At 34.7% G+C, this 14396-nt stretch overlaps 1 protein-coding gene across 4 annotated transcripts in view; it reads left to right on the forward strand.

Moving 5' to 3' along the window:
- Positions 1-13761, forward strand: part of LOC139969242 (cGMP-dependent protein kinase 1-like) — a 156106-nt gene extending 142345 nt beyond the window's left edge. For all 4 annotated transcript variants that reach the window (XM_071974155.1, XM_071974153.1, XM_071974154.1 and 1 more), the window contains 2 exons: positions 1392-1458; positions 8417-13761. In XM_071974155.1, the coding sequence (XP_071830256.1) occupies positions 1392-1458; positions 8417-8515 (166 nt within the window). In that variant the 3' untranslated portion in view covers positions 8516-13761. The remainder of the gene's footprint in view (positions 1-1391; positions 1459-8416) is intronic.
- Positions 13762-14396: the final 635 nt, after the last annotated feature.

Raw genomic sequence — 14396 nt, forward strand, 5'->3', positions numbered from 1 at the left:
TTGCTTTCTGATGATAACTTTATGAGACTGTTGATGACTTGTATTTAGGGGTTACAGCTGATGACTTGTATTTAGGGGTTACAGTTGATGACTTGTATTTAGGGGTTACAGTTGATGACTTGTATTTAGGGGTTACAGCCCAGATTTTGTGGTACAATTAATGCCATTCTTACTGTCATAAGATGATATGTAACAAAACATTTGAGCTTATCTTATCTGGGTGTCAGTCCAAAATATTTAATAATGTGAATCACATTTGAATAAACCATTTCATATTGGAGTATTGTCCTTTGATCAGAGGAATATATATGAAATGCTAAAAACACCTTGTTTAAGTTATAAAATTCAACTAAACAGTTCTTTGTGTTCCATACACATTCTTATTGTAATCCAATCATGCCTTTAGGGACTCAGAAGGCCTTTGAAGTGAGGGAGACACAGTTGATGCAAGTCAGAGTTTCTGTAGTGTCATCTCTATGATATTCTGGCGTGACGTGACATGGTTGACACAAGTCAAAGTTTGTGCAGTATCATCTATATCAAATTATGATACTCTGACGTGAAGTGACATGGTTGACACAAGTCAGAGTTGTGTCACCTATATCAAACTATGATACTCTGGCGTGACGTGACATAGTTGACACAAGTCAGAGTTTGTGCAGTATCACATATATCAAACTATGATACTCTGGTGTGTTGTGACATAGTTGACACAAGTCAGAGTCTGTGCAGTATCATATATATCAAACTATGATACTCTGGTGTGATGTGACATAGTTGACACAAGTCAGAGTTTGTGCATATCACATATATCAAACTATGATACTCTGGTGTGATGTGACATAGTTGACACAAGTCAGAGTTTGTGCATATCACATATATCAAACTATGATACTCTGGTGTGATGTGACATAGTTGACACAAGTCAGAGTCTGTGCATATCACATAGATCAAACTATGATACTCTGGTGTGATGTGACATAGTTGACACAAGTCAGAGTTTGTGCATATCACATATATCAAACTATGATACTTTGGTGTGCTGTGACATAGTTGACACAAGTCAGAGTTTGTGCATATCACATATATCAAACTGTGATACACTGGCGTGACATGACATGGTTGACACATGTCAGAGTTTTGTGCAGTATCACTTATATCAAACTAATAATGCACAAGCTCTGATTTGCACCAGGTGAAGTGTTGCCTAATTGAGCCACTGAGCAACAGCTGTGACTTTATGTCAGCAGTGTGTACTATTATATTGCACTTAGAATTATCTCTTACTAGTAAGAAATATGTCACCCACCATCCTTTTACACCAATCTTACTAACCTAGCATGTTCCAATGACAGCTTATTTCAATAAAGATGTACCTTCTCCTTTCACAGGTGGTTTGATGGATTTAATTGGGAAGGTCTAAGGAAAAGAACTCTAACACCTCCAATCTTACCTGAAGTGAGTAAAGTGTTTCTCTTCTTAAATGTTACATTTTAGTTGAAGCAACTCCAATCTAATTTAAACACCTCCAATCTTACCTGAAGTGAGTCAAGTGTATCTCTTCTTAAGTGTTACATCTTAGATGAAGCAACTCCAATTTAAATTTAAACATCTCCAATCTTACCTGAAGTGAGTCAAGTGTATCTCTTGTTAAGTGTTACATCTTAGTTGAAGAAACTCCAATCTAAATTCAAACACCTCCAATCTTAGCTGAGGGAGTCAAGTGTATCTCTTCTTAAGTGTTACATCTCAGTTGAAGCAACTCCAATTTGAATTTAAACACCTCTAGTCTTACCTGAAGTGAGTCAAGTGTATCTCCTCTTAAGTGTTACATCTTAGTTGAAGCAACTTCAATCTAAATTCAAACACCTCCAATCTTAGCTGGGGGAGTCAAGTGTATCTCTTCTTTAGTGTTACATCTCAGTTGAAGCAACTCCAATTTGAATTTAAACACCTCTAATCTTACCTGAAGTGAGTCAAGTGTATCTCCTCTTAAGTGTTACATCTTAGTTGAAGCAACTCCAATTTGAATTTAAACACCTCCAATCTTACCTGAAGTGAGTCAAGTGTATCTCTTCTTTAGTGTTACATCTCAGTTGAAGCAACTCCAATTTGAATTTAAACACCTCTAATCTTACCTGAAGTGAGTCAAGTGTATCTCCTCTTAAGTGTTACATCTTAGTTGAAGCAACTCCAATTTGAATTTAAACACCTCCAATCTTACCTGAAGTGAGTCAAGTGTATCTCTTCTTAAGTGTTACATCTCAGTTGAAGCAACTCCAATTTGAATTTAAACACCTCTAGTCTTACCTGAAGTGAGTCAAGTGTATCTCCTCTTAAGTGTTACATCTTAGTTGAAGCAACTTCAATCTAAATTCAAACACCTCCAATCTTAGCTGGGGGAGTCAAGTGTATCTCTTCTTAAATGTTACATCTCAGTTGAAGCAACTCCAATTTAAATTCACACACCTCCAATCTTACCTGAAGTGAGTCAAGTGTATCTCTTCTTAAGTGTTACATCTTAGTTGAAGCAACTCCAATTTAAATTCACACACCTCCAATCTTACCTGAAGTGAGTCAAGTGTATCTCTTCTTAAGTGTTACATCTTAGTTGAAGCAACTCCAATTTAAATTCACACACCTCCAATCTGACCTGAAGTGAGTCAAGTGTATCTCTTCTTAAATGTTACATCTCAGTTGAAGCAACTCCAATTTAAATTCACACACCTCCAATCTTACATGAAGTGAGTCAAGTGTATCTCCTCTTAAGTGTTACATCTTAGTTGAAGAAACTCCAATTTGAATTTAAACACCTCCAATCTTACCTGAAGTGAGTCAAGTGTATCTCTTCTTAAATGTTACATCTCAGTTGAAGCAACTCCAATTTGAATTTAAACACCTCCAATCTGACCTAAAGTGAGTCAAGTGTATCTCTTCTTAAGTGTTACATTTCAGTTGAAGCAACTCCAATTTAAATTCACACACCTCCAATCTTACATGAAGTGAGTCAAGTGTATCTCCTCTTAAGTGTTACATCTTAGTTGAAGAAATTCCAATTTGAATTTAAACACCTCCAATCTTACCTGAAGTGAGTCAAGTGTATCTCTTCTTAAATGTTACATCTCAGTTGAAGCAACTCCAATTTGAATTTAAACACCTCCAATCTGACCTAAAGTGAGTCAAGTGTATCTCTTCTTAAGTGTTACATCTCAGTTGAAGCAACTCCAATTTAAATTCACACACCTCCAATCTTACATGAAGTGAGTCAAGTGTATCTCTTCTTAAGTGTTACATCTTAGTTGAAGCAACTAATTTAAATTCACACACCTCCAATCTTACATGAAGTGAGTCAAGTGTATCTCTTCTTAAGTGTTACATCTTAGTTGAAGCAACTCCAATTTAAATTCACACACCTCCAATCTTACATGAAGTGAGTCAAGTGTATCTCTTCTTAAGTGTTACATCTTAGTTGAAGCAACTTCAATCTAAATTAAAACACCTCCAATCTGACCTAAAGTGAGTCAAGTGTATCTCTTCTTTAGTGTTACATTGTAGTTGAAACAACTCCAATTTATATTTAAACACCTCCAATCTTACCTGAAGTGAATAGAGCTTATCTCTTGTTTTAGTCAAATTACATCCTATCTTTCCAAAGTGAACTTCCCAGATTTTAGTTGAAACACCTCCAGTTATTCCTGAGTTGAAAGTAGCCTCACTTGATAAATGTTATATTTAAGTTGAACCCTGGTGATTGGAATTGACTGTAAAACTCCTGTGTCTTCTATTCCCTTCCTTCTTGAAAGTCAATGTTTGATTGATTCTATTTCCACACTTAGAAAGGTTTGATCAAATATGTTAATTTAACTCTAACTCTATGCAACTCAGAAACTCACATGTAGAACACTAAAATGTATATAATCTTGACTACTTATTCTTAAGTCCATAGCTAAAGTGGACTACTTAATTCTCTTTCCCAAGATCCATAAAAATGGGTTACTGGTAAAGTTCAGTAAGTTCAGAATCATTGTTATTTAGAGTAACTGCAGGATTATTTGGTGGATAAAAGTACTAGATAGGGCCCATACTACCAACCCACTAAAGTCAGTTGTCACATTAAATTTGATTGCATTCAGTTGAAGTTGTTTATTTTATTTCTGTTAATACTCTTTAGGAAAACCTTAAAAGCAATGTTCTTGTGTGTGATGATCTCCAGTTTGACTATCATATAGAAAATTGGAACTTTAGGATTAAATCAACTCTGACTGGAACCTAAATATATCCTTTATCACACACATGCATACACACAGCTATAAATGTATGATTCCCGCCTTCCAGTGACAGAAGTAATTAATGATTGTGTGTTTACAGGAGACATCAACCCACACTTGATATAGTTTTAATGATTGCATGTTTACAGGAGACATCAACCCACACTTGATATAGTTTTAATGATTGCATGTTTACATGAGACATCAACCCACACTTGATATAGTTTTAATGATTGCATGTTTACAGGAGACATCAACCCACACTTGATATAGTTTTAATGATTGCATGTTTACAGGAGACATCAACCCACACTTGATATAGTTTTAATGATTGCATGTTTACAGGAGACATCAACCCACACTTGATATAGTTTTAATGATTGCATGTTTACAGGAGACATCAACCCACACTTGATGTAGTTTTAATGATTGCATGTTTACAGGAGACATCAACCCACACTTCATGTAGTTTTAATGATTGCATGTTTACAGGAGACATCAACCCACACTTGATGTAGTTTTAATGATTGCATGTTTACAGGAGACATCAACCCACACTTGATATAGTTTTAATGATTGCATGTTTACAGGAGACATCAACCCACACTTGATATAGTTTTAATGATTGCATGTTTACAGGAGACATCAACCCACACTTGATTTTCAGTTTTAGCTAAATGATTTAAATGAAATATTTTACTAACATTGCTGAATAATTTTGTTTGTTGTAAAAAGTAATAAACAAATTCCAGCTGGTAACCCATGACAACCTTGTGTACAGCTTATGTAGCTCTTTGATGGCTAGCTCTTCTCTATTCTTGCATGAAGTGATAGAAAACAAACTATGAAAAAAAAATATCCTGGTTTGATATTAGCCTTGATGTTATCTACCACAATGCTTGATATCTTGTCCATTAATATCTTTGTTTGATATTAGCCTGGATGTTATCTACCACAATGCTTGATATCTTGTCCATTAATATCCTGGTTTGATATTAGCCTGGATGTTATCTACCACAATGCTTGATATCTTGTCGATTAATATCCTGGTTTGATATTAGCCTGGATGTTATCTACCACAATGCTTGATATCTTGTCGATTAATATCCTGGTTTGATATTAGCCTGGATGTTATCTACCACAATGCTTGATATCTTGTCCATTAATATCCTGGTTTGATATTAGCCTGGATGTTATCTACCACAATGCCTATATCTTGTCCATTAATATCCTGGTTTGATATTAGCCTGGATGTTATCTACCACAATGCTTGATATCTTGTCCATTAATATCCTGGTTTGATATTAGCCTGGATGTTATCTACCACAATGCTTAATATCTTGTCGATTAATATCCTGGTTTGATATTAGCCTGGATGTTATCTACCACAATGCCTATATCTTGTCCATTAATATCCTGGTTTGATATTAGCCTTGATGTTATCTACCACAATGCTTGATATCTTGTCCATTAATATCCTGGTTTGATATTAGCCTGGATGTTATCTACCACAATGCTTAATATCTTGTCGATTAATATCCTGGTTTGATATTAGCCTGGATGTTATCTACCACAATGCCTATATCTTGTCCATTAATATCCTGGTTTGATATTAGCCTGGATGTTATCTACCACAATGCTTGATATCTTGTCGATTAATATCCTGGTTTGATATTAGCCTGGATGTTATCTACCACAATGCTTGATATCTTGTCCATTAATATCTTTGTTTGATATTAGCCTGGATGTTATCTACCACAATGCTTGATATCTTGTCCATTAATATCCTGGTTTGATATTAGCCTGGATGTTATCTACCACAATGCTTGATATCTTGTCCATTAATATCTTTGTTTGATATTAGCCTGGATGTTATCTACCACAATGCTTGATATCTTGTCCATTAATATCCTGGTTTGATATTAGCCTGGATGTTATCTACCACAATGCTTGATATCTTGTCCATTAATATCTTTGTTTGATATTAGCCTGGATGTTATCTACCACAATGCTTGATATCTTGTCCATTAATATCCTGGTTTGATATTAGCCTGGATGTTATCTACCACAATGCTTGATATCTTGTCCATTAATATCCTGGTTTGATATTAGCCTGGATGTTATCTACCACAATGCTTGATATCTTGTCCATTAATATCCTGGTTTGATATTAGCCTGGATGTTATCTACCACAATGCTTGATATCTTGTCCATTAATATCCTGGTTTGATATTAGCCTGGATGTTATCTACCACAATGCTTGATATCTTGTCCATTAATATCCTGGTTTGATATTAGCCTGGATGTTATCTACCACAATGCTTGATATCTTGTCCATTAATATCCTGGTTTGAGTTTCTTATTTGGTTTGATATTAGCCTGGATGCAGGTAAACTGTTGTCAAATCTAGAAAATACACAAATACACAAATCCATATTGATTCCTTGCTGGAGGCAAAATGAATCTATGTAATGGTGATATGTGTGTGTGAGTATGTGACACTTGCTAGTAATGGTGGATTGACTTCATACTTGGTTATTGGATCCGTCTTATTGAGTACAGGAACCCTATTCTTTTTGTGTGAAGGTCAAATATCATGAAACAAAATTCTGCAAACTTCTTAAAAATGATAATTTAAAATGTATATCATTTTGTTGAACTTTATACTTAGTATGTAGATACAGTGTGGTAAACAAAAGAACCCTATTGAAATTGGTAAAGGTCACATGAGGTCAACAGGTGTCAAAGTCTGAAAACCATTTAAAGATGATGCCTCCAAAATTAAAGCTACAATTAATCTGTGAGTTCTAACGCTATAATCTTCTTTTGGTGAACACAGTTTGGTCAAGTATAGTTCAGTTTAGTTTCTTGAAAGGGGCAGACTACACAATAGGTCTCAACAATACATATAGTCATCCAGAAAATGAACATTGAAACTCTTATGTTGGTTGATTTAAATACACCCAAGTGGTTCTAATCAGTATTCACACTTAGCTTCAAGGGGTGAGCAGGTTGTCTCGAATGGTCTCAAAATTGATCTTATTGAAAATATTTCAGTGTATAAACAATGTCATGTAATTCTCATTTTATTACTAAAAATTGTTAAAGGGATGTTTGGTGGCAGAGATGATTTGGTAATTATTGATACATCTATGTGTCACATAGGAAGACTGTTTTTCCTGGATAATGAAACATTTTGGAATAAACATTCTATACTGTAAAATTCTTACCAGTGAATTAATTGGTCGATGCCCACAAGTGAATGCTACAAACAAGAGCTGAAAATCTCTGATCTTTTCTGGTTCTCACTTAATTCTTGGACCAATTTAACTCACTTGATGTAGATTAGTCACATAGTTATGTGGAATTTGAGTAAATTGTATTGCAAGGAATCACAAAGCCAACTAGCTTTCTGGTTTTTAGCTCACACACATTGCTGTGTTTGAGGTGATGGGTTTCAGATGTTGTCCAACTTCTATTAAGGGGTGCCACAGGGCTATATATTCATTCGCCCTAAAGTTTATAGTGCCTTATAGTAACTTAATTAAATCGTCTAAAGCAAGTCTGATATCAAGTGATCAAGTCAACAGGCTGTTACTGTGTGATAGGTAGTAGATACTTTGTTAATATGTGAACAAAACCGCTGAAACTCAGAGAAAGTGACTCAGAAGTGTATATTAGTACGGAAGTAGGATGGAGACCTATTTTGTGAAGTTAGGCAAGGCCCTATATTAGATGTCAGCTTAATGTTGTATGTGCGTACTGCAGGAAAACGGGTCAGAAGGCAGTAGAGGAACACAGTAAACTACTCGAGATGCACCGTCCACTCAAACACTCAGACTTTATTTCAGGTAGTGTCTGGAGACAGGCGAGTCCTAAAAACTACTGAATTTAGGTGCCAAGTAGGTTCATTCATTGAGATACACTCAATGATAAACCTGGTGTGAGCTACTGCTTTGGTGCTCAAATTATTTACTTGCCATAGAAATTGAATCAGTATGTGCTAGGAGGTTACAGCTGAGCTAACTACTTGAATCTTGAATCAGTATGTGCTAGGAGGTTATAGCTGAGCTAACTACTTGAATCTTGAATCAGTATGTGCTAGGAGATTATAGCTGAGCTAACTACTTGAATCTTTCCCATTGCAGGTACAAAGCCCAACAGATTCTTCCAATTTTGACAGTTATCCACCAGATTCAGAACCTGCTCCTCCAGATGACAACAGTGGATGGGACAGAGACTTTTGAGATTCCTGCCATAGAATACTATGTTTTATTTAGTTAGAATGTGTAGAGGATATTCTGAGGCACATGTGCACCTTTTTCATTTCATTGCAGAAGGCGAAAGGAACCTGATGGTGATGGTTGTCATGTGTGTGTCTGATGTCTTGACATGTTCACACTGTTACATTTTATTGAGTACAAGAACTTTGTACTTTTGGAGATTATCTGAGATCAACAGCATTGCAAGTCTGAAAATCATGTAAACATGATCACTCGAAAAGTGAACTCTTGTGGATTTTGTGGAATGTTATATGAGGTCAACAGAGGTAATAATCTGATTCTAGTAAACAAGTCTGAATCAGGTAAACACATTTACTTCAAAAGTAAAGATTGGATGACATCATACTTGCTGTGTGGATCCACCTTGTTTGGAAGCACAGAACCATTTTGCTATTGTAGATGTCAAAAGTTATCTCAGATTAGCAGAGGCAGAAGTCTGCAAATTTTGTAATGACAATTAACTCCATAAGTAACTCTTGGATGAACTTTATCCTTGGTATTTGGATCCACCTATGGTATGTACACAAACCCTATTGCTTCTGTACAGGTTGAACTTCACTCGAAGTCATCAGACATGAAAGTCTTCAAACCTTCCAATTCATTAACTTCAAAAGCAAAATGTGAATGAGCTTCACACCCTATTGTTTTTTGTAGAGTTCAAAAATTATTTTAAGGCCAACAGCGATGTAAATCTGTAAAACCTTGTCAACTTAATAACTTCAAAAGCAAAGCTGGGATCAAGTTCCTACATAAGTGTGTGGATTTGACATAGTGAGCACAAAAACCCTGTTGTTTTTGGTAGAGGCAAAGGTCAAAAGAGGTCAAACTCGTAAATTTAGCTGTAAATATAACTTTGAAAGCAAAGCTTGGATGGCGGTCATACTAAGCATATGGATCAGGGTTCATGAACACAAGAAACCGCTTGAATTTTATGGAGGTCAAAAATGTTGTTTAGGTTACCAGGAGTGAAGCCACAAAACTAACATTTATTGCATTACAGGAATAAGTTGTAACATATCATGCCATATCAATACAGTTGAGCCACAAAACTAACATTTATTGTATTTGTAACACAGAAGATGTCTTAAAACTTATTTATCTTACTCCCCAAAAGTACATCTGTACTGCAGAGTACAACATGCCTATCTAGCACTGATTTTGTTTTCTCTGAGTGAAAGGACAGATGTTTTTATGATGTTAAGTTGATAAGGATAGCTAGCAGCTGTATGCACCTTTGTGGTGATACTTGAAAATCTTCATACAGACAAATTGTGCTTGTTTATACACTGGTCTGCACCTAATGAAGTATAAGCAGTGACCAACATTCATTACCAATTATCTATGGCAAATGGTGTCAATTAAAGTAGTTAATAAAATATGCTGCAGAAAATATTTTTGTGTTTAAAGAAAGGTAACTTGGTGAAGTCTGTTGCCTACTACTACTGGCAGAAATTATCATTGTTTCTTAGGAGATTATACCTGGCTGGCTTGCCAAGGGGTTAAGTACTTTGTTATTGTTAATTCACTGTAATTGAGTATATGGGTGAGTTATCCATGGATGTAATTAAGATCAAAGGTAGTGTTGTTTTTAATTTCAGATGAGCATTCATGCATGTTGTCTTTAACTCGTGAACTATTTTAAGATTGACTGCCATCATTTATGTGAAAGAGATTTAAATGAATTCTTTCCTGATTGTATTCTTAGGTTTTCAGTCCATCCTTGACAAATTGCTTATGTACAGTACTTAATAGTTTATGTACAGTGCTTCAGTCACAGAACATTCCCCATAGAAAACAATTTATTGATGGATATAGGTTATCAATTTCATAAGTTCATTATTCTTGGTAAGTCTTCAAACCAACTCTTAATCTCTCTTTCATTTTTATAGAATGCCTTATTTTGGATTCATGTCAGTACTTTTAATTTAGTTCCTACTGTAATATCTCAATGTTAGGCATATTTGTAGAGGTGCTTATTGTCTCATTTAAGTGTTTTAACCACTGCGGGATTTGCATGATAGGAATATATGTTTCTTCATTAGACAGTATTTCACCCAATTCTTGCAAGTACACCTTGAAGCTACAGTGTGCATTGTTGATATTTTCTGGAACATACTTGTCCTTGGGTATGTGGCCCTAAATAAATGTTACAAAGATACAAATCACTGGTTGGTAGAACTCTCAGTTACTACATTAATTATATCTACAGATCACTGGTTAGTAGAACTCAGTTACTACATTGATTATATCTACAGATCACTGGTTAGTAGAACTCAGTTACTACATTAATTATATCTACAGATCACTGGTTAGTAGAACTCAGTTACTATATTAATTATATCTACATATCACTGGTTAGTAGAACTCTCAGTTACTACATTAATTGTATCTACAAATCACTGGTTGGTAGAACTCTCAGTTACTACATTGATTATATCTACATATCACTGGTTAGTAGAACTCTGTTTCTGCATTCCTTATATCTACAGATCACTGGTTAGTAAACTCTTAGTTACTACATTGATTATATCTACAGATCACTGGTTGGTAGAACTCTCAGTTACTACAATGATTATATCTACATATCACTGGTTTTTAGAACTCTTAGTTACTACATTAATCATATCTACAGATCACTGGTTAGTAGAACTCTGTTTCTATATTAATTATATCTACAGATCACTGGTTTGTTGAACTCTCAGTTACTACATTAATTTTATTTAATATCAGTAGTTGGTGTAACCCTGTTAATACATTGACTATATCTACAGATCACTGGTTAGTAGAACTCAGTTACTACATTAATTATACCTACAGATCACTGGTTAGTAGAACTCAGTTACTATATTAATTATATCTACATATCACTGGTTAGTAGAACTCTCAGTTACTACATTAATTGTATCTACAAATCACTGGTTGGTAGAACTCTCAGTTACTACATTGATTATATCTACATATCACTGGTTAGTAGAACTCTGTTTCTGCATTCCTTATATCTACAGATCACTGGTTAGTAAACTCTTAGTTACTACATTGATTATATCTACAGATCACTGGTTAGTAGAACTCTCAGTTACTACATTAATTGTATCTACAAATCACTGGTTGGTAGAACTCTCAGTTACTACATTGATTATATCTACATATCACTGGTTAGTAGAACTCTGTTTCTGCATTCCTTATATCTACAGATCACTGGTTAGTAAACTCTTAGTTACTACATTGATTATATCTACATATCACTGGTTGGTAGAACTCTCAGTTACTACAATGATTATATCTACAGATCACTGGTTGGTAGAACTCTCAGTTACTACATTAATTGTATCTACAAATCACTGGTTGGTAGAACTCTCAGTTACTACATTGATTATATCTACAGATCACTGGTTCGTAGAACTCTCAGTTACTACATTCATTTTACTTAATATCAGTAGTTGGTGTAACCCTGTTAATACATTGACTATATCTACAGATCACTGGTTAGTAGAACTCTGTTTCTATATTAATTATATCTACAGATCACTGGTTTGTTGAACTCTCAGTTACTACATTAATTTTATTTAATATCAGTAGTTGGTGTAACCCTGTTAATACATTGACTATATCTACAGATCACTGGTTAGTAGAACTCAGTTACTACATTAATTATATCTACAGATCACTGGTTAGTAGAACTCAGTTACTATATTAATTATATCTACAGATCACTGGTTGGTAGAACTCTCAGTTACTACATTGATTATATCTACAGATCACTGGTTAGTAGAACTCAGTTACTACATTGATTATATCTACATATCACTGGTTGGTAGAACTCTCAGTTACTACATTGATTATATCTACAGATCACTGGTTCGTAGAACTTTCAGTTACTACATTAATTTTATTTAATATCAGTAGTTGGTGTAACCCTGTTAATACATTGACTATATCTACAGATCACTGGTTAGTAGAACTCTGTTTCTATATTAATTATATCTACAGATCACTGGTTTGTTGAACTCTCAGTTACTACATTAATTTTATTTAATATCAGTAGTTGGTGTAACCCTGTTAATACATTGACTATATCTACAGATCACTGGTTAGTAGAACTCAGTTACTACATTAATTATATCTACAGATCACTGGTTAGTAGAACTCAGTTACTACATTGATTATATCTACAGATCACTGGTTTTTTAGAACTCTTAGTTACTACATTGATTATATCTACATATCACTGGTTTTTAGAACTCTTAGTTACTACATTAATCATATCTACAGATGACTGGTTAGTAGAACTCTCACTTACTATATTAATTATATCTACAGATCACTGGTTTGTTGAACTCTCACTTACTATATTAATTATATCTACAGATGACTGGTTTGTTGAACTCTCAGTTACTTCATTAACTATGTTGATATTGCTGGCTCGTATGACTCTGATTTTCTTCCTAATGTATATATATATAGTCACATTGCGGGTTAGTATTGCTCCTAGGTACATAGATCATACCTTTGGCTAAGATCATATGTTGTATGTGTTCCTTTCTAAGGGAATCGTGATACTTGTCTCACGGTGATCACACAGTCACAGTTTGGATGCAAGGTGACTAGGACTGAGAGTGGAACAGTAGTTTGATTTCTTTGTTTTCCTGCCGAGGTTCTTTCTTGAGTGACTTTTCTAACAATAAAGTACCCGTAAATTCCTGTATGGAATACAGTAAGGACTCAATGATTATTGCACTTCCTCAGTTAACTACTTGATCCCGTGCAAAATGGTGTCAAGTGCCAATGTCCATCTGCAAAACTTAATTTAATAGTCGTTACATGAAGCTTTTGCTGCAGTTTTAACTACATAATTTAATGAAAGAAACAGCCTTACTGATACTTTGATTGATAATTGAAACATAAACTTCATAGTTAACTCAGTATTTCAAACGGTAAAATGATCTCAAGGTTTTCCATGCTTCTGGCTGTTGCAATGTGCTTATGGACTCATCCACAAATCCGGGTATTATTTGGGATTTTATTTTGTACCATATCGTTTATTCATATCTATCATGTGGTGTGTAAAATTCAAGATGTGTACTTGCATAGTTTACAACTAAGTTAAGGTTCAATAGATACAGAGCATCCTTTATTGTTTGTGTATTTTAAGATTTTTATCGTAAGTTGAAGAATTGCAGGCCCAATAAAGAGAGACTTTTCTAAATGAATTATAGCAAAGTTGTACTCCATGGTGAACTTCTTTATGCAATATATGAATATTCCGGAGTAAGGTTTTTCTTACGTAGCACCTATTCCCAGCTGTCATCTCTGCAATATATAATTCTATGCATCCATTCAGAAACTTGGGCAGGAACTTTCCCATCACTTTACATTCAGTTCGGTGTCACAAGGGTTACGTTCATATACAAATGAATAAGACAGAGTATTAACAATTAATTTAAAACAGGCATCATGATAGTCGTCAGTTAAGTTGAGTTTAGTTGTGTATAAATGTTTAGTGAATCCTAACAGTTAGGAAGCTCATTTGAAGCTGTCGATGGCTGATCGCTGATAAACACTGGCTAATATCAATTATGGATGGGTGTTCAGAGATAACAAGGAAGTTCTGTAGCTGTCACTTCATTCTGCTGTCCGTAAATCCATTTAACCTCCTCATCCGACAGACGACGAAGTGTACATCCGCATGTGACCACTCTCTCAAATACTGAAGTACATGATTGATTATCACTGCATTGCAGTTATTGTGAACGGAGTTGGTTCGATACCTCATCTTCCAATTTGCAAACCAAATACCAAATTATATGGAAAGATGGAACCAAGTTATTAATTTCAGACATTTGAG

This window comes from Apostichopus japonicus, chromosome 6, assembly GCF_037975245.1.
Source record: "Apostichopus japonicus isolate 1M-3 chromosome 6, ASM3797524v1, whole genome shotgun sequence".
NCBI lineage: Eukaryota > Metazoa > Echinodermata > Holothuroidea > Aspidochirotida > Stichopodidae > Apostichopus > Apostichopus japonicus.